Raw genomic sequence first — 27,102 nt, 5'->3', positions numbered from 1 at the left:
ACACCAGAACATACTCTAACTCCCTGCAGAGCTTCTAGCATGCTATAGTGATGATTACACCTATTTCTAAATCAGTCAAGTTTGTAAATTGAGGCTTAAAACTATCTTATTAATGATTACCTCCAATAATTCCGAAGACACGTGAAAGCAAGTCACAGTCGGTTTTTCTTCGCCAAGACCCTCGGCCATTACCCCATAGTGATGGAAACCCTAGTTCAGCTCCCAAATTTCGTGCGGCTCTCTAATAGAGTATGGAGGGTGTTGGGCCAAAATCCAGGTAGGATCAGCTTCATCCAATGTGACATTCTAATTAGTCATTTCCTCATTAACACGGCCTTGGTATTTTTTTTTGGAAATAAATTCCAAAGGCAAATTCACTCTACAAGGCACAAATACTTACCTGATCGGCACAGGCACCAAGAAAATATTATTGGACACTGGTGAGGGTCGACCTGAGTACATATCCCTCCTTAAGCAATCGCTTCGCGAGCTAGAGTGCAGTGTCGATCAGGTGTTGCTCTCACATTGGCACCGAGACCACATCGGAGGCATGAAGGACGTTGACACTCTTGGCTCTAGTTCATTTTATAAATATCCCAGTGTGGAGCATGACAGAGATATTGAGGTGAGATTCACCCCCATTCAAGATGGGCAAACATTTAAGACCGAGGGGGTCACGCTACGCGCAGTCCACACGCCAGGCCACACGGATGATCACTGCTGCTTCTTTTTGGAGGAGGAGGAGGCGCTATTTACCGGAGATTGTGTGCTTGGCCAAGGAACGGTAAGATATATAAGACAGAGCGTTGCATCGAGCGCATTTCAAACGTTTAATACATCTTTTTTTTTGTCTTCATCAGGCAGTGTTTGAAGATCTTAGTAAATACATGGAATCTCTGCAGCGCATGGTATCACTTGGTCCCAAACGCCTCTATCCTGCGCACGGTCCGGTCATCGAAGATGGGATCGCAAAGCTGCAGGAATACATCCAGCACCGAAAGGATCGGGAGGAGCAGGTGATTGAGGTGATGCGCTCCGAAAACAAAAAGGAGTCTGAGCATACGAATTGGTGGACGCCGCTGGAAATAGTCGAAATCATCTATCGTGACTATCCGGAGAGCTTGTGGCCGGCCGCTACTCACGGAATCGTGCTCCATTTACGCAAACTGTTGAGTAAGTCTAACTTGCAGGGGATGGGTGGTGCGTTTTATTTTATCCGCCAAGTTCATTGACGATATTTTCTTTCTAGAGGATAAAATAGTGGAGCGCATAGACAACGGCGATGACTATGGATACTGGAAATTGGCGAAATCATTTTCAGCCTCACTTTGACTTTTTAAGCTCTGTGCGTATTTTTGGAATTTCGAATTCAGCCTAAAAAAATGGAGGCGAATCCCATTTCGCCCTATTTTTCTCCTATCTCTTTGGTTTTTGTATTTTTTTTTTCTTCCTTTCTGTTGTCATTGTCGTCGATTTTTGATCACTGTATACCGGTCAATATATATATATTTGCGGTCACCCCATCTCCAGATTGTAAACCATGCTCTAATGCCCCCTCCGCCACGCTCTTTGCCTTTGTCCTCACTCTTTCACTCTTACCTAATTTAATTATATCCATGCTGACAGTATGAGCGTCAGGAAAATACCGCGTACTTGCTCTTATACCCTTCCTCCCCTGGCAACATTGTTATGGTTCGAGTTATGGTTGAGCACTCATGTTGCTGATTGCGTCCCCAACAAGTATTCTCCATTTCGGCGGCAAAGTATTTATCAATACACGATATCGGAGTTTTTTTAGCGCGCTAATTAATTTTGTTCCATGGTGTGTTTTTGTATTCTAGATGACACCGAAGCAGAAGACGATGAGTATTTGGGCGACGACACATGCGTTGACGATCCAGATGTGATCTACTGTTCTCCTCCTCCAGCAGAGGAGTGGCAAAATGGCACATCTTACACGCTGGAGTGGAATAACCGCAATCCAGAACTGGCGCCCGCGGTGAAAGTCGATTTCTATCTTTTATTTCAGGAGAATGGAGTCGATGTGGAGATTCTCTCCTTTAAGGGCGTTCCCAACGATGGGGCATTGGACGTGCGCGTGAATGGTTCGTGGTATCCCAAGAGTAAGCCACCCGGCCCCGTCGCAAGGAAGCTGAGCTATGCATGGCAGGTTGCACGCCACAAAGAACCCCGGGGCTCTCTGCTGAAGGGGCCAACCTTTTTCATCCTGCAGCGGGCGGAATTGCCAAGGACATCCGTGGTCACCACCTCGATTGAGTCCATGACCACCATGCTGGTTCACTCGCAAATCCACGTCACGGTGACCCCCAAGGTCGCATCGGCTGTGCTCCCCTTTGAGGACAGCCATTCCTCGGGGATCCAGCCGTGGCTGGTCGGGGTTATTTCCGCGGGGTGTGTGTGCATTGTATTTGCGGTGATTGCGGTGTTTTTCGTGTGGAGAAGGCACGTGAGGCAACATCAGCTGCGGCGTCGATCCTCAGTAGCGTCGTTTGCATCTCTAACGGCTGGAGAACCATACAGACCAAGCCTCCAAGCACCTGCACTGATCCTAGCGCGACCTGAATCCTTTGATCAAACGCAGTTCGGCCACTGGGCACATCCCGAGATGGACGAGGAGTCCCGGCGCCGACGCGGCGAGGAATTAATGCGAAGGGAGTTGGAGGATGAGGGGAGATACATCCGGGGGGTGTCGCACAAGGTTACGGAAGTGAGCAATATAGATGATATCGGCCGATTCTACCAAGTTGGAGAACCTGGCTCAAGCAGCTCATAATCCCTCCCCACTCCTCTGGCTCCTCCCTCTCTGTTGCTGGTCTCGCATAGAAAGTTCCAATCCTCTTCTCCAAGCTCTACCCTCCTCCCCCTTCTTCTATACCATACTGTACACCCCTTTAATATCCATCGCTTATTTGTGCTCTTGTCCAATTTATTCATGAGTCTCTTGTTGTTGTCACCCACCTCTAACCTGTAAATAGTTTCACTCTTATCTTTATTCATAACCTGCCCTATAGATACACCAGTGATAACTTCGCCCGCCGTGGCGGTGATACCTTCTTGTATATCTTAGGGGTGCTCTGTTCGACTCTTATTTCTTATTGTTAGCAATATACTCAGAGTTTGGCCAAAAGCCTTTGCCATGGCTATCATGTTGGCGATGGGTGGAAGATATAGAGAAAAAAAAACAACAGGAGATAAACAGAGAGAGGAAAACATGCTAAAGGGGTAATGTGGAGAAAAATAGCGATAATTAAATAAAAAAAACATAGTCAAGACCCTCTATTTTACAAAATTCCTCGTACCAGCATTTCAGAAGAAAATAATGCTATGGTGACTGGTTTGGAGATAGAAAAGGTATTGGATGGGTTGTGGGTGAGTGAAGGTTTATAGGAACCCTCATGGAGCAGCCCTGAAGGCACCCGGTTGGAGCTCATGGGAGGTCGCGTTTTCTTCCGGGATATCTCGACCAGAGAACAAAGGGCTTTGCTCCAGCGATTGAGCACAAGCAGGGTGATAGGAATGATTTGATTGCGAAGGTGCCTGCTGCTGCTGCCGATTTACCGTGCCATGTCCTCCATAAGGGGAATATTCGCTTGTATTTAAGAGCTGGGCATGAGGCGGTGTACCACCGGCCGTATTCTCCTGGGGCGACTTCGCGATTTCGTTGTTAGATGGTGGCGGTATTTGGGTATCAAGGGTAGCTATCGATACAGGGGAATGCAAGGGGGTGTGCGCGTAGGCCATATCTTGCGCGTGTTGTATGAGGCCGGCATCCTCAGTCTCGAGAAGCGTGGCGGGGGGGTTGGAGGAGTCGCTGTTCAGCCGAGAAAATGAGGGCATCTCAGTGAGCTCAAGATAGTCCGAGTAAGGGGATTTTGTGGGAGAATAAGAGAACGAGTATTCGGACGCGTTATCTGAGCGAGGCCGAGATCCGGGGGCCTGGATGTAGTCGTCAAGGAATTCCGCGTCCTTGTAATAGCTGTTTGGGGTCAATCATACATCTTCGTTAGCACTGCAGCGAAAAATGGGAGCTCAAACCAGCGGATCTTCTCTTACCCCTCCAATCCTTCTCGCGAATCATCCACCAGCAGCTCATCCTCCTCCACGGTCTGGAATCGGACTCCCGTGCTGTCCAACATGGACAAGTGCTTCACTGTGGAATGGCGCACATAGCCCGTCGTCTTCTCCACCGTGACCTCCTCCTCCATCCTCCCTGAATACACCTCCGCTAGCATGTGCTTCACATTTGCATGCACCATCGGCGTAGGCAAGTCACAATATAAGGCGGGGTGCCCAAATCTCTGGCTTAGTTGCCCTCCACCCGGGCGAAAACAGGGCTTCCCAACGAGCTGCTCGGTGGCGCTCATCTCGAAATATCGTGCAAGGGGGTCAAGTCGTTTCCGGCAGTACACCTTAAACGCGATCGTGAGAAAAGGCAGTGGAGCAAGGGCGATGGCGTAGAGCCGGTTGCTGGCCTTCATGTTCACCGTTGCTAGCATCAGCAGCTGAAAGAGCAGCGTAGAGGCGAGGATCCGATTGAAGACTACTCGCCACATTCGGCCTCCCGTTTCGACTTTGGTTTGGCAGACATAGCTATAGTTATATAAGTGAGTCGATAGAGCCAGTGATCTCCACATCCGCTTAATAGAAAAATGTGATATGCAAGAGAATAGAAGGACAGATACATACAGGAGCTGGTATCGAAGAACAATGTAGGTCACTGCAAAGTAAACGGCGCAAAATGGCAAAATCAGTGGGGCTAGCATTGAAATAGGAGAGGTCGCATCGGTTAGTCATGCTGGAAGCTTTTAGAAAGACGTAAAAACTAAAACGAAAGTCGTGCCCGCCTACCTATCACCGAATATACCAAGCCAACCGTCATCGTGAAAATGAGTAAATTATAGTAGATGGGATACTGGAATGAATGCGGCCGTGTGAGCTCTCTCAGCTGACGGGGAGTCGGATTGGTAAAGTTTTTTCTAAGAGTGCCAAATTCCAACATTCATGGTGCATAAGAATGATACTCGGGCCATAACGCGAGAAAAAAAAAAGTAAAACAACTTACCTCATCCAGATAATTATCAGTGATGCGACTTGCGCCAGATCCAGCATGACGGACAGATTCCGCAGCGATATGTAGTTGATCCAATAGGTCGCGGTATTGACAAGACTCTTGCTGATCTGATCGAATATCTTGATGTCTTGCAACTGCTTAAAGATTTGCTGCAGGGAGATGCCTGGATTTCGCTCGAGAAAATTGTGGATCTCGTTCGAAATGAATATCAGGGTGGAGAACATGGTGTAGTAGATCAGGTTGTTGACAAGGAAGAACAAGTAGAGCTTGCTAAGGACCTGGCGGTCAAGCGAGGATTTGGTGAGTGCACCTGTGGAGTAAGAAGTCTTCGATTAGTTGGTGCATCTGGTGGTGATATAAAATGTCTTATCTACCCTGTTGCTTTGAAAGAATGCGAAAAATCGACGGCAAGATTAGGACAATGGTCAACATGATCAGGGGGGAGAGGGTTGATTCAATCAAGGCTGTTGTTAAAAAGACAAGGAAGAGCGATTAGCCCTGGGAGTCAAATAAAAGCATTGACCGCAGAGAATCGGAAGAAAATGCATACTTGCAATGAACTTGTTTTTCTCCATGAACTCGCTCGATTGTGGGAATATCTCTATGATTTTTCTCACGTGGGCCAGACTGGATATAAAAGAAAGGGGAATCGCCCAGAGAAAACAGAACCCTGTTCAAATGGAGTGAAGATTGGGTTTAATGAGCCTGATCATACTATCTCTACACAATTTCAGAAGGGCTAGGGGGTTGCTACTTACCGGTGAACAGCAGATTTCCGATGATGCGTTTTGTACGCCTTGCGTGGTGATTCAACCGTATGTTATCCCACAGGATGTCTTTTGGCTCGGGAGCCATAAATACACTAGGAGGATCCAGATTCAGCCTGGATAGCACATCCTTATTCTCTAGCTTGCGTGCCGTTCCATGCGCTTGAATCGAGTTGGCAAACATCAAAAACCCATAGTTGACTTTGCGTCCACGGGCAACCTCCTCGCGGGCCGTGGCAATTCGCTCCTCCAGCTTTTGAATCTTACGGGTATAGTGGTCGATGGAGTCCACCTTCCGTCCACCCCACCATAAATAGCCACCGATGCGATGCACTGGGCGCTTGGATGCAAGCTTGTTTGGACCTGTTAAACCAACAACACAAGATACATTGAATGGGATGAACACGACGCGATGTTCAAGGTTGAGGAAGGGGGGCATACAGACTACCTTTCAGATACTGCGCCAGCGCTATCTCCAACTTACGAACATTATTCTCGTGTTTCTTGATGAGCTCGGACAGGTCTTCGATTTCGTGGCCCAGATGGGCCTCATGGATCGGATACTTCAATCGATATCTCTTCATGTACAGCTCTAACTCCTCGTCAGACTTGATATGTTCTAGATTAAGGGCAATAAGCGTGCGGGAATGCAGTGAACAAAGGTATTCGTCGGACTGAAAGTACCGCCTGCTGAGTGAGATCGCTAGGTGGTAATGCCCGAGCAGCAGGCGCAGGGTAATGATTGAGAAAATCCATGTGATCAGGATATGCTGATGCAAAGGTGGAGGGTGGTTAGAAAAGAAGGGGGAAATCGGCTCGAGAGCGTGAGAGATATGCAATACTGCTAGCATGGATACATACGGCAATGAACCACAACGAAGTCTTTTCGCCTTTGATACCGGAGATGCTAAGCAACTTGACGGGCTCGTCCGGGATGTTGCCGTCGTTCGTGTTCAGGGTAGCAACGATGTTGATGGGGATGGTGATAAAAATAGATATGATGGTGAAGATGGCAAACATGCGGAAAAAGAAGGACACAGTCCTGATGAAGAGCACCGCGTCGTAACCGATTTTATCAATGAGCAGATCCTCAGGAGATTTGACTACGGGCTTGATCCACTACATAGAGAAACGCATCATACACAAATAAGTAATTGCTTAGGCTATAGAGCGCCCATTCAATCTTCAAATAACACCCACATCAAAGAGGCCACTTCCGATAGGGGGCGGCTGCTTACTGTCAACATCGAAAAAAAAAGAATAAAGGTTCATATCAAAGAAATGGCACAGGCAAACCGCATTCCTCTCACCTTTCATTCCTAATATATTTACTCTTCGGCGCATATACTATTTTATTTCTCGGCCGAAAAACACTAAACGCCAAAAGAGCTATTGGGTGTCGCGGATGGAATCCAAAAAAAAAAAAATGAAAAAAAGAACACGCATTAGTCAACTCCATGCAAGCAAGCAATGAATGAGTGACCAATACCCAATGCGGAAAATCCAATATTGATGCCCAGCTGGGTGAGCATGCCTTTCAGCGTGAAATTCTCCTGGCTCACATCCTGAATATCGTTGGGATTCAAATCCATAGTCAGCTAAGCGGGGAAGCGTACAGGACACTAATGGGAAACGAAAACCGGGGGATTCGATATCCGTCCGCCGTGGGTCGAGATACACACACTAATAACTTGGTATTAGAAAGTGGTAATCAGGACAGCGCAAAACTAGCCCCTGCTAGCATCTAGCAAAAGAAGAGCAGGGAAAAAGGGATATGAAATCAACAAGAGGATCGCTTTTTCTTGAACCTTTCGTAAATAAGGGAATACATATTCTGTACGACTGGAAAAGCTTTGTGTTGGCCAGCGGTATTCTACGCGGAAACACAGGCGGCACACGCGTAAGTTCCTCCCCTTATGAGTAAGACGAATCCAACCGCGCCATGGACATTCTCCCTTAGCCAGGGATGGGGAATTCGGAGGGTGAAGCCACTTCCTCATCACATTGAGCCATGTCGACTTGGTCTAGGGGGAATCCAACCGACCTCGGTGGTGTCGGAGCTAGAGTTCCGAAAATTGCTCTGAATAGAAATTCTTATCCATCTCCTGCCCTAACATTTAATTTGGGTGCTGCGCAGGTTTAGAACAAATCACACTCTATTTCCAAATAGTATAAAAATAAAGAAAATAAAAACAAGAATGAAAATCGCATCTTGCAAACGATAGCATATTATGAATGCAGTGTAAAAATAACAGAAGTGTAGGAATACATTGAGGAGGGCAGACGAAGAGGGCGTCTACTTAAATTCATTCCATAGGCGGTCAAACTCGGTCGAGAATTCTTGAACTAAGGCTTGGTGGTTGGTGACGAGGAAATTCTCGCGATTATCGAAACGCGCCCCTAAAAAGTTCAAACAGATCCCACATGGGTTCAACCAGGCCAGTATTCAATTCAAATAAACAGCATACCTTTTGTCCAGTTGTAGGATCCCGTCAACAGGCGTTTCCTATCCGCCACCGCAAACTTGTGATGCATGTGTGCGGGGGAGTTGTCGAGCTTGTACGGGATTCCGTTCTCTTCCTTCAACCGGAACACGTCTGATCCGCGTGCCTGCGCCTGCTCGTCATCACTGATGATGCGCACGGTGACTCCGCGCTGCTTAGCCCGTATGAGGGCATTCGATACCGTGTCGTCAGTGATCGTGAAGACACAACAGTCGAGGGTTTGCTGGGCGGAATCGATGAACTCGGTCAATTGCTACGTGCAAACGAAAAGCAAAGGAAGGAAATGTCGGTAAGCTTTAAGCACCCTCCTATTTGCACTAGGTTTCCATACCTTGAAGTTCTGTTCCGACGGGAAGAAGAAGGCTTTGGCATAAACATCGGATTTGACGGGCTGCTGTTGCATCGGCGGGGGCTGATGCTGAATGGGCTGCATTGGAATGCCGTTTCCGCCTACCGCACTAGCATAGCTTCCCGGGTGGTGCTGCGGCTGCGGCGGCTGGTACTGTACGGGTGGCTGCTGCACGGGGGGTTGATAGGGGTGCTGCTGCTGGCCCTGATTGGCCATGGCGGTTTGCACGCATATCCGAAGATATTCGATAATATCGCGATCTCTATCAAGCACACATGCCTGGCTCGCTGCAGTGAATGCTTGCTGGATGAGCTGACGCGGATCGCCCTGCATCCGTTGCGGGAGAAGTTGGCCTGTGATTTCTTGGTTGTGCACGACCGAGGAGGCACACTCCATGGTCTGAAAAGCGCAGCTACATCAGTACCACCTCCAACCCACATTACCACTTATTATTATTCCCTACCCTGTTCAAAAACTGGTCCGGCGGAAGCTGTGCAACTTCCTGCGGAGAGACGTATTGTGGCTGTGAGAAAAACGGAAGTAGACAATTCAAGAGAGCAGAGGCCATGATTTCGAGGGCGGATGGCAGATCAATTAGAGATGAGAGTCTGGGATAAGGTGAAATAGAATGAGAGTATACAAAATCGAATAGGCTTTGTTCCTCGAGTCCTTAGATCCCAACTCCAATATGGCAAATATGGCCAAGAACAGCCAATAACAGGCGCTTTACCCCTTCGCCATTAAAAATAAAAAATCTGACCAGTGTTGGATAAGAATTGGGATTAAGATGTAGACAAAAAAAAATTAACAATTTAGTCGAACGAAAGCGAATATTCAATACTCTGAGACTATAAGTGACAAACAGGTAGGAGACATAGTAATGGAAACTTAGAAGGGCAAAAAACAATCAATGAAAGAGATCCCCAAAAAAGGACAAGAAAAGCAAAAGCGAATAAAGATGAAAATTCACAAGAGATGATATTTCTTACAGTGCGTACCAGCAGCTAACTCCTAGGTTCCACGGAATATCACACACCAAGAGCGCCGCCCACATAACTTCTCAACACGGCCACCATACATGCTCCGGCCGCTACAACTATCACCCCAAGCATGGCCCATGTCCCAACTTCCCGTCGCCCGAGCGTAAACACATCCGGCTCGCTCATGCTGCTCTCATAGTTGAGCAGAGCACCGACCCCAAGCGTGAAGTAGAGATAGTGCAGCACAGGACGCGAAAGGAACCCGCTCGTCTCGACCACTGCAAGCAGCACAACCGCAATCAATATGGTAACAAAATAACCGTTGATAGCGTCGAGCGCACGCATCAGGCCATCGAGTTGCTTGGTGTTGGGAGGTTCATAGGTCCGCTCTAGAAATAAAGAATTACAAAGGAGAGAGCTTAGAATCCCACAGCATATACGTGCATGCTGCGGGCCTTACCTTCGGCATGCGTTCCATTTTGCCCCCACTTTATCTTCTCCAGTGTTCCCGCCCCTAAGTAGACCCCAGTCGCCTTCCGCCTCCTCCAAATTCGCACCATCATGATCAAAAAGTAGATCGCGAATGCAGCGGCATACATTGCCGACAAGGGAACCTGTTCAAGTCCCCCTACCATATGCTTCACCGGCCCTCGTTCCCGCAGCCACCGCCCGCCGATCTGAGGATGGCGAATTAGCCAAGCATTCGCATCGGTAAGTTCATCCTGAACGCGCCCCCCGACGAGGCGAAGATTCGCCTCGGCTTCGGACTCTTGGAGTTTGGCACGCTGTGCCCCGAACCAGCCGGCCGTCGACTCTTTAAGATCATTCACCTTTGAAACAACCTCGTCCTCACTGATATCGACATTGATGACGGGTGACTGGAAGCCTTGTAAGGCCAAGCGTGACTTGATTGCGGCGATGAAATTACTAAAGGGGTTGGCTTGGTGATGAGACATTTGATGTGCGATTTTGCTTTTTCTGAAGTAAGGGTAGGGTGTATCGAGGAAACTCCTCGAGAAGAGGTGGGAGGGTCGGAGAGGCGTTTCGCGTTAACTCAATGGGGTTAGGAGTGGCACAGCCAATCATGTCTTTGATTCATTAGGAAGAGGAGGAAAAAATCGAAGTGATCATACTGGTACATCATATAAGAACAGCATAGAAAGGGAAGGAACTGCAAACGAAATAATTAAACACAAAATACAGAGTGGAAATGGACAGCAGGGGATCATGTCAAAAAGGAGACAAATAATACATAGAAAGATCATGCAGTGTTTATTTTTTTTTATCTTGTCACTCGGCGACCTAGAATATTGGCTAGAGTAGGGAAATGAGAGAGTCAATAAAGGGCTGTCTTGAAATCTATCCAAATCTAGAGACACTTACCCAAAATCCAAAGTCTTGCGCACGTTTTTCTTGCCGATGCCCGCCCGCCGCCAGGGAATTCTGAGTTGGAGCGCCAGCGGCTCCACCAGTGGTGGATGCGCTAATATCTTGGGGTATCCCGAGCGATTTTTCAAATCCAAGTGCATCGTGGGAGTATACGGCAGAGATATACGACTGGGACGGTTGGTTTTGCGTCAATGCCAGGGGTAAAGTTGGAATAGAAGGGGAGACATAGGTGGGTGCGAAGCTGATGTCTGTTCCCGCTTCGTTTGCGAACTTGTTCTCCACACTCTCCTCGCCTCTGATGCCCTGAATTCCCGCATAGAGCCGCGGCTCCACTGCAATGGACACCGACGATGGCATCTGGGTGGGAGCAGAAGATGAGCTGGCCATCAGTGCATCCATGAAAGGCAGCGAAGGGGGAATTGCACTTCTGCTAAAACCACTGGAGAGCGAGTAATCAAGCATGACCTGTGACTCCCCATCCAGCATGGGCGTAAGGGCGGATGCAGGCATATTGTTGAGGGTGAGTGGGTCGGAGAAGCCGGCTTTTGCGAGGGCTGGGGGAGAGTTGGAGTAATCCTGGCTGAACCGAGGGGGGAAGGAAGGGACGGTGGGGGGTTGCGAGGGCACCACCTCAACCTCACGAACTTCTGTGGGCGGGGGGAGAGCCGATTTCGCGGGCACCAGGGAATGCCGCTGTTGGAGATACTGGGCCTGGCCTTCCAAGGGGGTCGTCGACGAACGCCTTGAGATAATTGAAATGCCCAACATAAACCAGTCGAGATCGCGGGTCTGATCCCCCCCTTCAATCCCCGGGCGCGAAGGCCGTATGCGATACGGTAGGGGCGCGTTGAAGTCAACGAAAGCACTTGGGCAGTCCAAAAATTTCGTCAGGAACTGCTTAATCTCATTCACGGGTTGCCTAGAGAGAGAGAGAAAGAGAGAGAAGTGACGTTAGCGAAACAATGGGTCGTCAGGAGGAGAGACGCCGGGGATTACCCGTAGAGGACGGCGGGAAGGCTTGTGCGCTCCAAAATTCCCAGGCACTGACGTAGAGCATCCATGCCCAGGGCGCGGCGCTGCTGGTCAAGAGAAAGGGCATTGCGCATGTGCAGATCCGCGGTGAGGAGAACGGGGGTGATGAATCCCTTGGGGAATTTGCGGGAGGAGAGGGCGTCGGCCATTTTCAGGATGTGCGAAGACGCGGCCATGCACATGGAAAAGGAATGCTCCACGGCGCCCGTGAAGTTGGCCGGATCACTCCATCGATAGGAGGGCAGGAAGGGCTTGTGGAGCACGATTCGCAGGGTGTAGAAATAGGTCAGGCAGGAGAGCGATGCGGAAAACTGCGCAGAGGCATCGCCGGAGGACGTGTCCGGAAATCGGAGGCAGGAGGGCAGGTTTTCGTAGGTGTCGTCCAGCATATTATCAAAGGCCAGCATCGTCTCGACGCTCGGCGTTTCCTCCGCGTGGGCCCGCAGCAAGATGATCCGCGTCGCCAGGAACAGCGAGGCAAATCCATGGAAGATGCTGAAGCGAACCTCGTCCTCGCCGAGCAGCTTCATGGGCAAATCCTGGTCGATCTCGATCTGATCGAACACAAGGGGGTGCCCCGAAAACACCGCCGAGAAGCAGTCCACCCCGACCAGGTACCAGAAGATGCGCTTGCGCAGCTCCGCGCCCATGGGATCCTGCATGGCCTCGTTGGGGACGACGAGACGCTTGCGATGCATCCCTAACCGCTTCGCCAGCTTAAACCCTTGCGCCAGATATTTGCCAGCCTGGTGCGACTGGCTCACGTAGTGCCGTTGCCGGGCCAAATTGGCCAACGCATACACCATGGCGGGTGATGGCCGATTTATGCATTGCGAGGAGAAGAGGAATTTTTCAGCCCGCTCCAAAAACAGGTTGCTGAGCTTCCGCTGCAGATTCTTGTCGATGTGAAGAAAGTTGTGCGGGGTGCCGAGCTGGACGGCACAGATCGAGTTGAGGGCTGGGTTATTGAGCAACTGCATGAAGGTCTCTGTCTTCTGGAGAGCCGAGAATCCGACGGAGTAGAAGGGGCTAAGGTAAAAGCTTTGCTCGAAAGAGTCAAGGAGAAAGGTGGCAAAGTGGGACGGGAACACGTGGCACCCATCGGTCCAAAAGCGGGCCAACATGTCCAGCGCTGTCTTCTGTTGACCGGTGCGGTTCGGCACAATGGAGGTGGCAGAGAGAGAGTGCTTGAGCCCCTCCAGGAGGATCGTTTGCTCCCGGAATGTCACGAGAGAGGCCATGGAATCGGCCCTGCCTGCCGTGGCTGATGTAGAGACCCATTCGAAAGAGGAGGGCTCGGCCCTCAATCTTTTCCGCCGCTCTTTGGGTGGAGAAAAGGCCGAGGCAGGGACGAGTGAGAGGTTTTCATCCGCCAGGGGTAGCTCCGCGCTTTCACCCGCATCCTTGAGCGGGGAATCGTTTTCGGCCGAGGCGGTCGAGCTGTTCTCGCCATTACTACTCTCGTCGCTACTAAAACTGCGTCTACTGCTATTGATGTTTAAGTCATTGTCGCTCTCTAACCGCTCCATCCATGTTGAGAGATGGTTCAAGCAGTCGCTTAGAGCCTGAAACGAATATGCATCGCGGACTTTGGGGGCGGGGAGAGGATGCGAGTAGGAGCAGATTTTCGACATGCTCTTGCAGCGCCCGCACACCGGGGTTTGAAAGTCGCATCTTGCCTTCAATGAGCGGCAGCGCACACATGCCACAGGGCGGTCCCCTATTTTAGGTTTCGGAGATGGCTTTTCAAGATTCTTGAGGCCAGCTTTGATCACGTCGATGCATTGTTTCAAACGCTCACAGGCCTCGGCTCGAGACGGGGGAGCGTAGAAACAGTTGGAGTCGATCTTTTGGCAGCGAGAGCAGGGATGCTCCCCATCCCCGTCGCATCGCACCTTGTAGCGACGACAGCGGGTACACGCCGCCCGAGTTTTTGCGGTATTGCTATCTTCTGTGAGGTGGAATTGGGCCTGTGCATCTATGAAGGACTGGGATGATCGATCATGGATTGGATTGGCTGAATACATGGTGTGAGAAATGCGGGGGATGGTTGGGGTTGGATATGGATTCCAAGATTCGGAACGATAAATAATAAGCAAACAGAGAGATGGCAGGTCGATTGGAATATTCGTATTTTCGCTTTCATTCCATGGCCGACTCCCACGAAGCTAGCTGTGTGGTGCCTGTAAGAAATAATGCTTGCCTTAAACCACAGAATCCCAGATATGCACATGCTATTTTTCGGAGTTGAGGGTGAGATGATCTCCGTGCAACCCCGGATTGTGCCTATTTTGCCCTCACTTTCACATAGATTTCAGAGAGAATGACCTCATTTGGGCACGATTGAATAGAGCACACTATATTTTAAATAAATGAAATAGTCAAACGAACGGAACAGAAGCCATACAAACAATAGAAAAACAATAAACCAATATGCGTGTTTGTTAAGCTGAATCGTGGGTAGAGCTGGGGGTGAGAGAAACGGAGGAGGAGGAGGGGAGAGAGAAGGGGAGAGGAGGGGGGAGAGAAGGAAAGCATGAGCACTATTGTGCCATTGGGACCGACCCTAGACCTTGTCGAGCACGTCCGAGACCGTCGCCCACTTCTTCTCTCCTCCCTTGAGGGGAGTGCAGCTGTCCTCTGAGGAAGCCCCGGTATAATTGCCAGAATTCTCCACTCGGTTCCTCAGCGGCCTCGGCCTGTCACTCGAAAGCTCCGCCTGCAGCTGCTGGCAGAAGCGCACCATGTCCGAGTCGTAGACGATCGTCACGACGTAGGCGATGTTCGCAAAACTCCATAGGAGGATACTTCCCTCCGGAAGCTGCGGCATGGTGACCAGGATGATGCTGATGATGTTGATGATCAGCAGCAGAATGGTGCGCAGGAGGTTGGAGGAGATGATGGCGCTGTAGAGAGAGTTGCCACCGACTCCCGCACGCCTTAGATGCATATGGTGATTGATGAGGCGAACAGAAATACTGGTTGTCACGTAGAGATCGGTGACGAGATCCGTGCTTATGTAGGTGATGCCCTAGAGAAGGAGAAGGTCGTGGGTCAGTAAGTTACTCTTCTCACGGGAGCAGGAGGCCCTTCCAAACTTACCGCTGCAAAATTCTCGAGGTAGAAGCACGTTCCGAGCGCGGAGGGATTCGTGGAGTCGGTGATAGGGAATGCATAGGTTGCTCCGACATCCCACAATCCCACCGCCAACCGCAGCACCAAGAAGACGCACTCGATGATGACGAAGGGCCGCGCGTTACCCCAGATAGTAGTGGCGCGGGAAAGAAGCACCGTGTTTGCGGCCACCATTGACAGGTGATAGAGGAGATCGGCGGCTTTTGCCACCCCGTAGCAGGCGCCAAACAGGGGCATAGCGAAGGTAACAAAGCCGACCACTTTGACACCCAGCGTCACCGAGAGGATGATCTTGGCGATGTTGGCCTTTGTAGCGAAGCGCTTGCCTGCATGCAAGCAATAGATCAGCGCGTGGATACAGAGAGCCACGGTAGCCCCCTGGAGCGCCAGCATGAGAACCGACACCACTTGCATGATTTTTCGTTCAGTATTGAAAGAATGAGAAGGTTATGACGCTATCGAAGGAAGATTTTCCCAGCAGCAAGCAAGTCAAATAGAAGAAAAGGGACAAGACTCGGGAGAGAAAAGGTGCGTTGAAAACAAAAAAAAAATCAAAACAGAAAACAATCTCCTTTTTTTTTATATGAGCTGCACCAAGAGGAGATGGAGAGAAATAGGAAAGATGGAGCAAACGACGACCTGTTTGAGGGTTCAAAGAGAAATGAAAAAAAAAAAACTCGTTGGCAGCCTCATTTGTGGCAAGAGCAAAAGAAGGATATATATAGGGGAAGAGCAACCTAGTTCGAAAGAAACCGCCTTTTGCAAACTGGTTCTTAATGATTACTTAGAGCGGTTATAGTGGGGGGCGGAAAGGTTCGCCGGAAGGATGGATCGCCGCCCTTGTTTCACCTTGAACTTGAATTAAGACTTGTAGGCTCCATTAATTTTGGCTCGATTTGTCAACGCTTGCGGTGGCAAAATGTAAAGGCTTTCGCGTGGAAGTGCCAACGCACGCGCGGCTGCACGAGCGCTTGGCTACCTGCCCGCGTGCAAAGAACCCAGGCGCTCAGGCGATGGCCGCGCGAGGACAAGGAATGGGCCTAGGAGTGGGGAGGGCTAGGCCGTTCAGAGCGCCCGTCAAGCAGAACATTTGGGCAGAGGGGGCATTGGAGACCTTAAACGAGCTCGGCTCAAGGTTTCATAAGCGCTCAGCCAAAACGTGTTTGCTACAGCCTAACTCTAACCAAACAGACACAGATTGAAGCAGTGGGAGCTTAGCTAAAGACGAAATTAGCGCTGAAAAGAGCAAATATTGGAATCCGGCAATGCTGGGGAGCCGGGGAAAGCAGAGGCCCGCGTCCTAGCGCCACCCCCACTCTCCCCGCATTCCCATTCGGTTGCACTGACCCCTCTTGCCCGCGATCTGAAAGCTGGCCTGTTCCTGAGATCTCATATTTCCTAATCCAGCCGTCCCTAGGACTGTTTGGGGCTGGCGAGTGTCAGAGGAGGGAAAGGGAGCCGGCTTCGCGCGCTCTCATCGAAAGCCGCCGCTCTCCCCCGCCTGCGGCTCTCTTCTAGTCCCGTTCTTTTCCCCGAGGCTTGCAAAACTTGCTGGCCGGATAAGACAACCGAGTCTCGCCTCAGAAGCTGTCCAACCTTGGAGAAAAAAAAGGTACAAATACTCCCTCGTCTTCCCGCTGTCTTTGCTTTTCTCGCTTTTCTCCCTGCTCTCCTCTCCCCTCCCACCATTCCCTCGACTCCGAAGAGTCTGCCCCCATTAGCTTCCCTTTACGTTTGGTCACGTCATCCTGTCTCAACCCTTCTCTTTATCTCTTATCAAGCACACCCATTAACAGCAACTTCAGCCATGGGTTGGGTCGACAGCCTCAACAACAAAATGGCCGCCTCCCCTGTCGGCCGCTACTTTAAACTTCGCGGCTCAGGAGCGGCGAACGAGCGTGACACGACGTTTGCGACTGAGATACGAGCTGGAATCGCGTCCTTCGTCACCATGGCTTACATTATCGCGGTGAACCCTGCTATTATTAGCGAAACGGGGGGGACCTGTGTGTGCAGGCCGACCCCGGGGGGAGACCCGCTCTGTGTCGGGCAGGCAGCATACGAATCATGCATCTACGAAATTCGCAAAGATCTCATCACAGGCACTGCTGCTATCGCTGGTTTCGCTACCCTTCTAATGGGTTTGCTGGCAAACCTCCCTCTAGGGATGGCACCGGGAATGGGTGAGATTCGCTGCACTAAAAAAAAATGGAATGATAGCGGGACATGCTAACCATCCTCTCATTTCTACGAATAGGGCTCAATGCATACTTCACTTACACAGTCGTGGGATTCCATGGGAGCGGCAAGGTTCCCTACAAAACGGCCCTCGCCGCCATTTTTCTCGAGGGCATCATCTTCATGCTGCTCACCTTTTTCGGGCTTCGCCAGTACCTCGCAAAAATCCTTCCAACCTCGCTCAAGAACGCCATGTCCATCGGCATCGGGCTCTTTCTTACTAACATCGGGCTCCAGCGCACTGCAGGGATTGGGCTAGTTGGATATGACCCCGCAACCCTAGTTGGCCTTGCGGGCTGCCCAGAACAGTTCCTCGATCCAACCACGGGTCAATGCAAGGGCCACCAGATGGAATCCCCCACCATGTGGCTAGGGATAGCCGGCCTCGTCATCATCACCCTCTTTATGATCTACCGCGTCAAGGGGGCGGCCCTTATTGGCATTCTCTTCGTGTCCATCCTGTCGTGGCCTCGCAACACCGCCATCACCTATTTCCCGAACACCGAGCTAGGCAATCAGCAGTTCGACTTTTTCCGAAAAGTGGTCACCTTCCATCCCATTCAGCGGTAAGTGCCGAGGTCAAAGAGAGTGCGCTTTCTTCATGTATGTCATGCGCATTGATATTTAGGGTTTTAGCGGCGCTCAATTTTTCATTCGCGGGCAATGAAGTCTGGGTCGCGCTCTTTACCTTCCTGTAAGTCACGAAGTGAACGGCTGCGGCCGCTCTACCCTCACTAACTATGTGCTAAACAACCCCCTCCAGGTATGTCGACATTCTTGAAGCAACCTCTGGCCTCTATACCCTCGTTAATTTAGCCGGGTTTGTTGACCAATGGGGAGACTTCGAGGGGTCTTTCGCCGCGTTCATGGCCGACGGATTCGCCGTGATGATCGGGGCCCTATTCGGGACATCGCCGGTCACGGCCTTCGGCGAGAATGGGGTCGGCATCGCAGAGGGGGGCAAGACCGGGCTCACCGCGGTAATGATCAGTCTTCTCTTCTTCCTCTCGCTCTTCTTCGCCCCGATCTTTGCCAGCTTTCCGCCTTGGGCCACCGGGCCCGCCCTGATCGTGGTGGGAGCGCTGATGTTCAAGGCCGGCAAGGACATCAACTGGGACTTCATCGGCGATGCCATTCCAGCCTATATCACCATCGCGCTGATGCCGCTGACCTACAGCATTGCGTATGGGGTCATTGGCGGGGTGGGCTCCTACATTGTGCTGAATATGACGATCTGGGTGCTGGAGAAGGTGAGCAAGGGGAGGATTCGGTATGACCGGACGAGTAAAGAGCCGTGGCTGCAAAAGGGCATTGTGATCTCGCCGCCTTGGATCAAGTTCCTGAAGCGAAGGTGGGGTAAAACCGCTCCGGAAGCGGGGACCCGCCCGGCAACCACCGAAAAGGCAGAGGAGACGGAGACGGAGACGGAGAAGTATGGCGCGTTTATTTCACCGGTTTAATTGTACGCCATTGTGTTATGTATAGTTGCAAAGTAAACTATCTAAAATACTAGAACAGTGTTAATTATTTTGTTCCTCCTCCAGCTAGGAACTTGATGGATTTGTTACCAATAAACCTATTCAATGCATTACCAGAGAAAACGGGGGGACTCTCTCTTCCTCCTCTTCCTCTATTTCTTCGTTCCTATTGAAGTCGTTTGAAGAAGAAAACGATACGACGGATCTTTAGGGCCGACTATGATGATACTGCTCACCCTATTTGACCCCAAGTTCCTCCAAGAAATACCGCTTTCCTTTTATTTAAATACTGTTTGCACTCCTTGATTAAAACGGGAGAGGCAGGTAGCCTATACAGACATCGACCATCTCGTCAAAATGACTGAACCGGCTCTAGGGGGTTACCGTGGTTGATCGAGTTTACCTGGCTACCAACCGTGTCTATTTTTCATGAAGAGAGTGGCGGCAAAGATATCGGGTTCTATTTTTTGCGACCTACATTTGAGCCAAGTTTGCACTGATCACCATTTTAAGCCAAAAAAAAAAATAAGCTATCGGAAACCTTGGGCCTCCATCCACAGTGCCTTCCTGAGCTAGGGTGAAGGGTCTAATTCGATTCAGGATTTTCTTATTGGTCTATTTAGCTTTATTGAACCTCCTATCACACGGTTTCCATTAATAAACCAAAGTATACAAATACACCTAAGACACAGATGGCTCGCACTAGAGTAATGGGGTCAGGGGGAGAGGTGGGGGAGGAGGATTGGGAGAATTTCAAACGCATTAGAGGAGATTCTGGGTAGGTTGAAATTAAGGGGAGAGCGTCATAACATAAAAGGGGTAAATATGAAAAAAATCAACATACACATATTAAAACAAGAGAGAAAAGCGCCCTATTTTCCCGCCCCTCAGACCCTTCCAGCTTTAGTTACAAAACTTTTGCTCCGCTTTGTCGAAATTAAGCGACAGTCTTGAAATACGGGCCGTGTCGGGCAAGTATTTCGGCGTTTTGCGGGGCACCTGCTTCCGGCTGGAGGAGGCAGAGGACGACACGGAGGGTCTGGGCTCGGCGTCACCCTCCTCGGGGAACGAATTCTGGGTGGGCGTGGAGACAGCGGTGGAGTGGGTTGAAAGGGACGTGGACAACCTCCCCTCCGTGAGCATGGCCGGGTCTAGTTTCAGGACGCCCGCGTGAAACTCCTCCTCTTCTCTCGACCGCGCCTCATTCATTTCCCCGGACTGAACACTTCGTAGCGACATTTTGCGGTTGAAGGCCATGGCCGGCTGCGGCTCTGCCATCACCAACTGGGTCTCCGACCCGAGGGGTAGGAAATTTCCGGTGGGGCTTCCCCCGTAGGTCATGACCGTGCGAGAATGCTTCTTCAACGCGTACATCTGCGCATCATTCCTTGCCAACCGGAACACCATGTAGGCAGAGGTGCACCACGCGACGAAGGAGAGCCACGCGAAGAAGGTGGCCGCCCCAGCACAGTTGCACGTTGACGGGAGCATTGGGAATGCCTTGGCAAAGGGCGTTCCAAGCAACTGACACGGGGGGAGCCCCGATTTATTAAGGGAGTTGGTGGCTGCCGCTGCCGCTTGGTAGATTATGGTGTAGATACCGTCGCAACCCCAAAGAATCGTGATGGCAGCCGTGAGCGCAAGTTCCAAGCGCGTGCAGATCAACCGACTGGCCAGGAGGTGGCCCTTCCCCGTCGCCTCATACACCGCTGGGAGCGATGCAAGAAGACTGGCAAAGAGAAAGGAGATACAGCTCAGGAAGACCGTGAATCCTGGCGAGGGATGACGGGCTCCATCGAGAAAGGTGTTCGAATACCACAGCAAACGGGATGCCGTCGCCAATGCAAGGAGGGAGAGGACCGCTTCACTTATCCGCATCCACGTGTGGAAACGCAAAATGGTGGACATTTGACGGGCGATTTTTAACTGGTGCGTGAGGGAAAGCGAGGTGGGACTCTCCTTGATGGAGTATCGGCGGAGGACTGTGTGCATACTTTGTGTGTGATTGGCTTGAATTAGAGGGACTAATTAACAGAAAAAGGAGAGGTATGGGGATGGGGCATATAAGACACAAAAGTATAGAAAGAGATATCAAAGGATGTAGAGGAGGGGGAGGGGGAGAGGGAGGAGAGAGAGAGAGAAAGAAGACAAAAGAAACCGCAATCAAAACCGCCCAAATATAATTAAGCAAATAAAGTGAGATATGTGTGGAGAGTGTGATGAGATTCCCTGTTTGGGTATTATTAAATATAATTTTGCAGAAAAACAAAATTAAAAAGATACAAACGAAGAGGCGCGGTGTCTCTAGAATTTAGTCCATTTATATCCGTATGGAAGTCGTGTGCTGTACAACCTGTGAAGGAGGTTAATGCCCACTCTTTGCAATGAGAATTGGGCTGCTGGAAAATATTTAGACCCACCCCCCTTTCACATCGCACTGCATCCCCCCATTCTCTAGCGAGGAGACTACCTTTAAATCACAGAAAAAAGGATTGGGCCTAATTTCGCTACCAACTATGTCGCTAGTTGTTGTTGAGGACGAGTTTGGGCTAAAGGCATTAAGCTGCTTTGCTGCTTTTACGGCGGCTTAGTCTTTCATAGCCGAGCATTTTCATCTCTCTCGCCATGAAATGCCGTCATTATGAATTTTACCAATTTGAAATCAGAAATAAAACCGGGAGTTAGTGAAACCCTAATAAAATTCGAACATCTATGGATTTTGTCCGGATTCCTCTTGGGTTTGTGATAATCCTCGAGGGACACGATGGCAATCCATAGAGGGGCTCCTTTCTTTGGCAATTTTCAGCAATACCAGGCCCTCATAGAGTGATCTGATCAGCGAACAAAGCGCGGCTTTGCGGAGGATATCTGGGGCCAAGGAGTGTGGGATATGGAAGAGGAAGGCGTGAGCTTGGATCCAGGCCAAAGCTCCACTGGTGTTGCCTGTGCAACGTCACAGTTTACCACCTGCACCACTCTGTCTCTATTTCGCAAGCAAGACGCCGAGTGGTGGCGACATCAGCGGAGAACAAGTTGTTTGAAATGAATGACGAAGAAATGCATAGTTTGCCGCCATGCTCGGATGCGCAGGGCAACAAATGGGAGGGTGGCGAATTTAATGCTGCAGGGAAAGCTGGAGCGGGAGAATGCTCGGGAAACTCTGCGCGGCCTCGGATGGGAATAAGAAGCTCTGGAGAGAGGGGGAGCTTATGCAGCCTTTAAGCTTCCGGGCAAAAGCTAAATAGACGCCTAATTTATATTGCAAGGCTCGCGTAGAGGCTGGGCTGTTCAACAGGACGCGGCGGATGCGGGCAGAATGGCCAGAGTGCTGTGTGATCCCAACCTTGGGTCTGCTGCATCGTTTCTCGTGAGCAAGGAGGACGCCATCGGTGATGGCATGCGAGGTCATACTCTTTTTTGCAATAGCGGTGTTCCGATTCAAACTTCGTGCCGCGAAGCTATTTGCCTAAACGGGCAAGCCAGACGAAACTTGGAGTCATCCAGCGTATGGTTGAGCTCTCCCCTTCGTTACTTATTCTGTATGAAGGCGGATCTCAGTTGTCAATCCGTAATTGGGGAAATACTGCGCTGGAATAACCAATCTCGTTCCAGGGAGTCAAACGGGCTCGTTCCTCATTCGCTCACCTCTCTTATCGTTTGTTCTGATAGCTGTGTTTCAGATACCGGAGAGATTTGACGTTTATAAGCCACATCATCATGCGTCACCCAGTATTAGTCATAAAAGGGATCGAATCCCACCGAAAAGGCGCCTGCTTTCGATTTTGGCTTTTCTTTGCCTCTTCTCCTTTTTTTTTTTTTTTCCTATTCCTTCACTCTTTGCAGGTCTGTAAATCCACTTCGATTCTATAACCTCTTTCATAATCCCATCTTCTCTCACACACTCTCATATATATATATATACAAACTTATATCTATTTTCGCCTTCTCAACTCAAGCCAACTACCTAGTTTGCTTCTTTTCTTGATTCATTGGAGTATCGGATATTAAATTTTATATTTCTTTGCATGACCAAGCACTTTAAGACTTCAGCTCATCAACATCACACATCGCCTATGAAAGCAAAATCTGCTGATACTGAGAAAGAATATGCTTCCATCAAGGCCCATTTGCACCCAGAGGATTCCCGAGATAAAGTATTCTCTGCTGTTCTCCGAGCCCTCCTTGAGATGGGCAACCGACCCTCATCGCCAAGAGAGCTTGCTAATTACATCCTGAAACATGATCTCACGCAGTTAGGGTAAGTTGTTTTTGTTGCTTTTTGACCATTAGATCCACATCGAATCGATGACTGACCTCATCGTCTATTTCTTGGCATTGATTAATAGGGGCCAGACTCCATTTGCTACCGTTTCTTCTCGTATCTCGCAGCACTACAAACGAGCAGCCGAGCACAGACGCCAACCGGTCCTTGGGCGATTGCAGGACGAACAGCGTGGCAAGAAGTTCCGCTATTACATTGCCGAGAAGGAATCCAATGCCGAATCAATAGATTCAAAACAGCAAAGAAGACCACCCGGCCGCAAAGTATCAACTCCCAAACTGCCACCTGAACACACCCGCATATCTGGCAAGTTTGCCCCCCCGCCCTCCCATTTTGTCTTGGATGGAGAGCATGAAGAGAGGGGATATCTAGAGTCTCGGAAGCGGCCTGCCACTCCTCCTCCTTCGCCGCCTCATAATAAACGCCGTATGTATGAGGCTCGACCCGATCCAGTGTGGGATGAGGAGAATTGGCAGCCTTCCAGAGGTTTAGAGGATGAGCTGAGCGATTCAGACGCTGGTAATGACTACGGAGATGACTATGAGCAGGGCTCGCCTAAACAAGTGGTCCCATTCCTGTCAAAACAATCCACATCCTCCTCTGATTCGTCCAACTCCCTTTCAGACACCCCGAATTCTCCTAGTGACGTGGAAGACCGTGGAATCTTCTCGCAACAGCCCCTCACCCCGACCAACGACGATGCCTCTCCAGTGTCTGCCTTAACCTCGACTGATTTGCAAGACTCTGACTATTATGAGGAGATGATGCACGGGGACCTTGGTTGCGATGAGGATTTCTTCCCATACAATCCCCCCACAAAGGAGGAGGAGATCGAGTTTACTTCGAGTGCACAACCCTACGTAGCACATACTCGTGATTTGCCCCCCGCTCTAAAGTGTCCCGCCAACGCCAACCTCTACTCTTCGTCTAACTTGGAGCAAAAAGCTCTCCGCCCACCCTATCCTCTTCGTCGCGCCTCTGTACCATTCACTGCACCTGAGCAGATGGCCTGGATATCGCCCAAAACATCGGCAACTGCAGGGGAGATTCCATGTACCTCATTTCCGGCCCATGACTTCTCCGCTCTGGACGAACTGCCGGACTGGGCCGACCTAAATGACCCTGAGAAAGTCTCCGCCGCAGACTTGGATCAATACGACCAATTCTTCAATGAGGCTTCCTAGCTGGCGCTTAAAGAAGCGAGAGTAACATCATCATATCCATACTGAGGATCGATATGTCGTATCCCCCTACCGGTGTAATTATGGCCCCCCGCCTTCCTCCCAACACTTTGCATTATTTGAGACAGGTGTTCGAGACACCGGCTTCACGTCTCTATAACAACTGCTGCTGCTGACGCTGTATTTTTTACTTTGGCAATTCATAGATGATGGACTTCTAGCGAATACACTTATCTCTATGTCTTTCTGTACGTACTTGTTTTTTATAGTGTCACATTCTGCACAAAATATCTATTTCAGGTTTTTGTTTCTTTTTTGCTTTTGAATTTATTTTATTTTCCTCTTTATTTTTTTTTTGTATTAGACATACTTTGTAATTATATATTTTATTTTTATCTTTATTATTTTTTATATATGGGTAGCTGCTTATCTATATACTTATATATATATATTTTGAAATGTGAGAAAAATGAAAAAGGAGAAAAAAAATCTGAATAATAAAACGGTTTCACGTTAAGAGCTCTCGAATAGGTTTTGGATCATTTCGCCTTTATTTGGTATTCATATATACAATCTATATTTTAATCTAAACTAATGGGATAGAAAAAAAAGAGGGGGAAATGAAAGAAAAACTGACCAACATCAAACAGTAAAACAAACAAGCATCAAAATTAGTAGGTTGTCACATCGTTTCCGTCCAAATAGGCCTTGAGCATGCCAGAGCAGGCCAGCACCAACCCCACGAAGGGGGGGCTTGGCTTCAGGGGGCGCGAGAGATACTCGGGGTGGTACTGGGTGCCGACGTAGTAAGGGTGCTCCTCCTCGGGCAGCTCCATGATCTCCATGCGTTCACCCTGCTCGTCCCGACCCACAAACTTCAGCCCGTTCTCCTCGAGGCGGGCCACCATCTCGGGGTTCACTTCGTATCGGTGGCGATGGCGCTCCTCCACCTGTGACACCCCCTTGTAGAGCCGCCGCATCACGCTACGCTCGGTGCCCTCCTGGAACTTGGTCGGGCGCAACCCAAGTCGCATCGTGCCTCCCAGATGCGTCCGGGAAATCTCCGGCATGTACACCACCAGCGGCTCGGCCGCGTCGGGTTCGAACTCGGTGGACTGGGCTTTGGGGAGGCCGCACTTGGAGCGCGCGTACTCGATGGTCGCGGTCTGCATGCCCAGACAGATGCCCAGGTAGGGGATTTTGTTCTCGCGGGCCCACTTGGCGGCAGCGATCTTGCCCTCGATGCCACGGTCGCCGAACCCACCGGGCACGAGGATGCCGTCGACCGAGAGGAGGTTCTGCCACGCCTCGTGGTACTTGAGCGACTTGGTGGTCTCGTCCTGGGGCTCGAGGTCGGACGACTCGATCCACTTGAGCTCGACTTTGCGGCCACAGTACAGCCCGGCGTGGTCGAAGGCCTTGATGATGGAGATGTAAGAGTCGCGCAGGGTGGTGTACTTGCCCACCACGCCAATCGTCACCTTCTCGAGGAGCCGGCCATGCGACACGGTCAAGCCCTTCCACTTCTTCCACAGATCGGACCCCTTCTCGCGCATTTGCGGGCTGATCTTCAGGCCATCCAGTTGGAGTTTCTTCTTCAGGACCTCGAGGATCCCTTGCTGCTCAAGGAGCAGAGGCACGTGGTACACCGACGCAACATCGCGCACTGCCATGACCTGCTCGGGAGTTACGTGACAGAACATGGAGATCTTGGCCTGGATCCCCTCGTCCAGAGGGCGGGAGCTACGGCACGCAATCAGATCCGGGTTCAAGCCAAGGCCCCTTAGCTCGCGCACGCTGGCTTGGGTGGGCTTGGTCTTCTGCTCACCGACGGAGCCCACCTCGGGAACGAGAGAGACGTGGATCAATGCGAAATTGTTTGGCCCAACACGGAATTGGAACTGGCGCATGGCCTCAACGAAAGGCGCAGACTCGATGTCGCCAACCGTCCCACCAAGCTACAATGGTTCGAGGAAAGTTTTAGTTACCAACTCGCTGAACATGAGAGGGGGGGGAGAGGGGAATTTCTATTTTCTCTTCTCCTTACCTCCACAATGCACACATCGGGCTGCTCGCCAGTCTCGTCCACCGGTACCTGGGCCACCTCCTCTACCCAATCCTGAATGGCGTTGGTGATGTGCGGTACCACCTGTACTGTCTTACCAAGATAGTCTCCTTTCCTCTACCATTTCATTCGCCATGTTAGCAAAGAGCGTGACAAAGGGTGACTCATCTATGCGTCATTACCTCTTTTTCGATAACGCTCTTGTAAATTTTTCCAGTTGTAATGTTATTGGAGCGAGTGAGGGTGACATCAAGGAAACGTTCATAATTGCCAAGATCAAGGTCGACCTCACCACCGTCATTCAATACAAACACCTCACCTTTTATAATAAGGTCATGTTAGAAAATAAAAGGTTTTTTTTGCGGTTTAAAAGAGCCGGTTATTTACCGTGGTCCAAAGGACTAAGGGTTCCGGCATCAATGTTCAAGTAGGGGTCAATTTTGATTGCTGTCACTTTGAGTCCAAGGGTCTTGAGGAGCAGACCCGTGGACGAAGCAATAACCCCTTTGCCGATCCCAGAAATGACACCTCCAGAGACAAGAATGTATTTCGTCATTGGTGTATAGTTCTTTAGATAGTGAGATGTGAATAGTAGAAAAGAGTGGAGGTT

At 50.2% G+C, this 27,102-nt stretch overlaps 12 protein-coding genes across 12 annotated transcripts; 4 read left to right on the top strand and 8 right to left on the bottom strand.

Moving 5' to 3' along the window:
- Positions 1-201: 201 nt before the first annotated feature.
- Positions 202-1,332, top strand: VTP21DRAFT_8529 (uncharacterized protein; the record flags this gene model as incomplete). Its single annotated transcript, XM_069399389.1, has 4 exons — positions 202-277; positions 369-784; positions 861-1,173; positions 1,250-1,332. The coding sequence occupies 4 exons, from the start codon at positions 202-204 to the stop codon at positions 1,330-1,332; spliced, it is 888 nt and encodes a 295-aa protein (XP_069254811.1).
- A 295-nt stretch (positions 1,333-1,627) lies between these two features.
- VTP21DRAFT_8528 (uncharacterized protein) lies at positions 1,628-2,794 on the top strand (the record flags this gene model as incomplete). Its single annotated transcript, XM_069399388.1, has 2 exons — positions 1,628-1,763; positions 1,842-2,794. The coding sequence occupies 2 exons, from the start codon at positions 1,628-1,630 to the stop codon at positions 2,792-2,794; spliced, it is 1,089 nt and encodes a 362-aa protein (XP_069254810.1).
- A 620-nt stretch (positions 2,795-3,414) lies between these two features.
- On the bottom strand, positions 3,415-7,451 carry VTP21DRAFT_8527 (uncharacterized protein; the record flags this gene model as incomplete). The annotated part of the gene is made up of 13 exons (XM_069399387.1): positions 3,415-3,997; positions 4,075-4,611; positions 4,708-4,777; positions 4,870-4,997; positions 5,084-5,402; positions 5,467-5,556; positions 5,643-5,762; positions 5,851-6,222; positions 6,308-6,629; positions 6,721-6,978; positions 7,060-7,096; positions 7,170-7,248; positions 7,349-7,451. The coding sequence occupies 13 exons, from the start codon at positions 7,449-7,451 to the stop codon at positions 3,415-3,417; spliced, it is 3,018 nt and encodes a 1,005-aa protein (XP_069254809.1).
- Positions 7,452-8,155: 704 nt separating this feature from the next.
- Positions 8,156-9,280, bottom strand: VTP21DRAFT_8526 (uncharacterized protein; the record flags this gene model as incomplete). The annotated part of the gene is made up of 4 exons (XM_069399386.1): positions 8,156-8,259; positions 8,328-8,616; positions 8,695-9,111; positions 9,176-9,280. The coding sequence occupies 4 exons, from the start codon at positions 9,278-9,280 to the stop codon at positions 8,156-8,158; spliced, it is 915 nt and encodes a 304-aa protein (XP_069254808.1).
- Positions 9,281-9,740: 460 nt separating this feature from the next.
- Positions 9,741-10,648, bottom strand: VTP21DRAFT_8525 (uncharacterized protein; the record flags this gene model as incomplete). The annotated part of the gene is made up of 2 exons (XM_069399385.1): positions 9,741-10,081; positions 10,153-10,648. 2 exons carry the CDS (start codon positions 10,646-10,648, stop codon positions 9,741-9,743), a joined length of 837 nt encoding a protein of 278 aa, XP_069254807.1.
- Positions 10,649-10,982: 334 nt separating this feature from the next.
- VTP21DRAFT_8524 (uncharacterized protein) lies at positions 10,983-14,140 on the bottom strand (the record flags this gene model as incomplete). The annotated part of the gene is made up of 3 exons (XM_069399384.1): positions 10,983-10,994; positions 11,076-12,000; positions 12,078-14,140. The coding sequence occupies 3 exons, from the start codon at positions 14,138-14,140 to the stop codon at positions 10,983-10,985; spliced, it is 3,000 nt and encodes a 999-aa protein (XP_069254806.1).
- Positions 14,141-14,679: 539 nt separating this feature from the next.
- VTP21DRAFT_8523 (uncharacterized protein) lies at positions 14,680-15,662 on the bottom strand (the record flags this gene model as incomplete). Its single annotated transcript, XM_069399383.1, has 2 exons — positions 14,680-15,144; positions 15,216-15,662. 2 exons carry the CDS (start codon positions 15,660-15,662, stop codon positions 14,680-14,682), a joined length of 912 nt encoding a protein of 303 aa, XP_069254805.1.
- A 1,393-nt stretch (positions 15,663-17,055) lies between these two features.
- Positions 17,056-18,946, top strand: VTP21DRAFT_8522 (uncharacterized protein; the record flags this gene model as incomplete). Its single annotated transcript, XM_069399382.1, has 4 exons — positions 17,056-17,431; positions 17,506-18,052; positions 18,115-18,180; positions 18,250-18,946. 4 exons carry the CDS (start codon positions 17,056-17,058, stop codon positions 18,944-18,946), a joined length of 1,686 nt encoding a protein of 561 aa, XP_069254804.1.
- A 921-nt stretch (positions 18,947-19,867) lies between these two features.
- Positions 19,868-20,956, bottom strand: VTP21DRAFT_8521 (uncharacterized protein; the record flags this gene model as incomplete). The annotated part of the gene is made up of 1 exon (XM_069399381.1): positions 19,868-20,956. The coding sequence occupies one exon, from the start codon at positions 20,954-20,956 to the stop codon at positions 19,868-19,870; it is 1,089 nt and encodes a 362-aa protein (XP_069254803.1).
- A 1,123-nt stretch (positions 20,957-22,079) lies between these two features.
- Positions 22,080-22,373, bottom strand: VTP21DRAFT_8520 (uncharacterized protein; the record flags this gene model as incomplete). The annotated part of the gene is made up of 1 exon (XM_069399380.1): positions 22,080-22,373. One exon carries the CDS (start codon positions 22,371-22,373, stop codon positions 22,080-22,082), a length of 294 nt encoding a protein of 97 aa, XP_069254802.1.
- A 616-nt stretch (positions 22,374-22,989) lies between these two features.
- On the top strand, positions 22,990-24,430 carry VTP21DRAFT_8519 (uncharacterized protein; the record flags this gene model as incomplete). The annotated part of the gene is made up of 2 exons (XM_069399378.1): positions 22,990-23,222; positions 23,311-24,430. The coding sequence occupies 2 exons, from the start codon at positions 22,990-22,992 to the stop codon at positions 24,428-24,430; spliced, it is 1,353 nt and encodes a 450-aa protein (XP_069254801.1).
- A 668-nt stretch (positions 24,431-25,098) lies between these two features.
- Positions 25,099-27,048, bottom strand: VTP21DRAFT_8518 (uncharacterized protein; the record flags this gene model as incomplete). Its single annotated transcript, XM_069399377.1, has 4 exons — positions 25,099-26,385; positions 26,475-26,609; positions 26,675-26,811; positions 26,880-27,048. 4 exons carry the CDS (start codon positions 27,046-27,048, stop codon positions 25,099-25,101), a joined length of 1,728 nt encoding a protein of 575 aa, XP_069254800.1.
- Between the last annotated feature and the right edge of the window lie 54 nt (positions 27,049-27,102).

Source organism: Calcarisporiella thermophila (genome assembly GCF_041956535.1).
Source record: "Calcarisporiella thermophila strain CBS 279.70 unplaced genomic scaffold VTP21scaffold_4, whole genome shotgun sequence".
NCBI lineage: Eukaryota > Fungi > Calcarisporiellomycota > Calcarisporiellomycetes > Calcarisporiellales > Calcarisporiellaceae > Calcarisporiella > Calcarisporiella thermophila.
The sequence above is the reverse complement of the archived record's forward strand: the minus strand, read 5'-3'. Positions and strand labels throughout refer to the sequence as shown.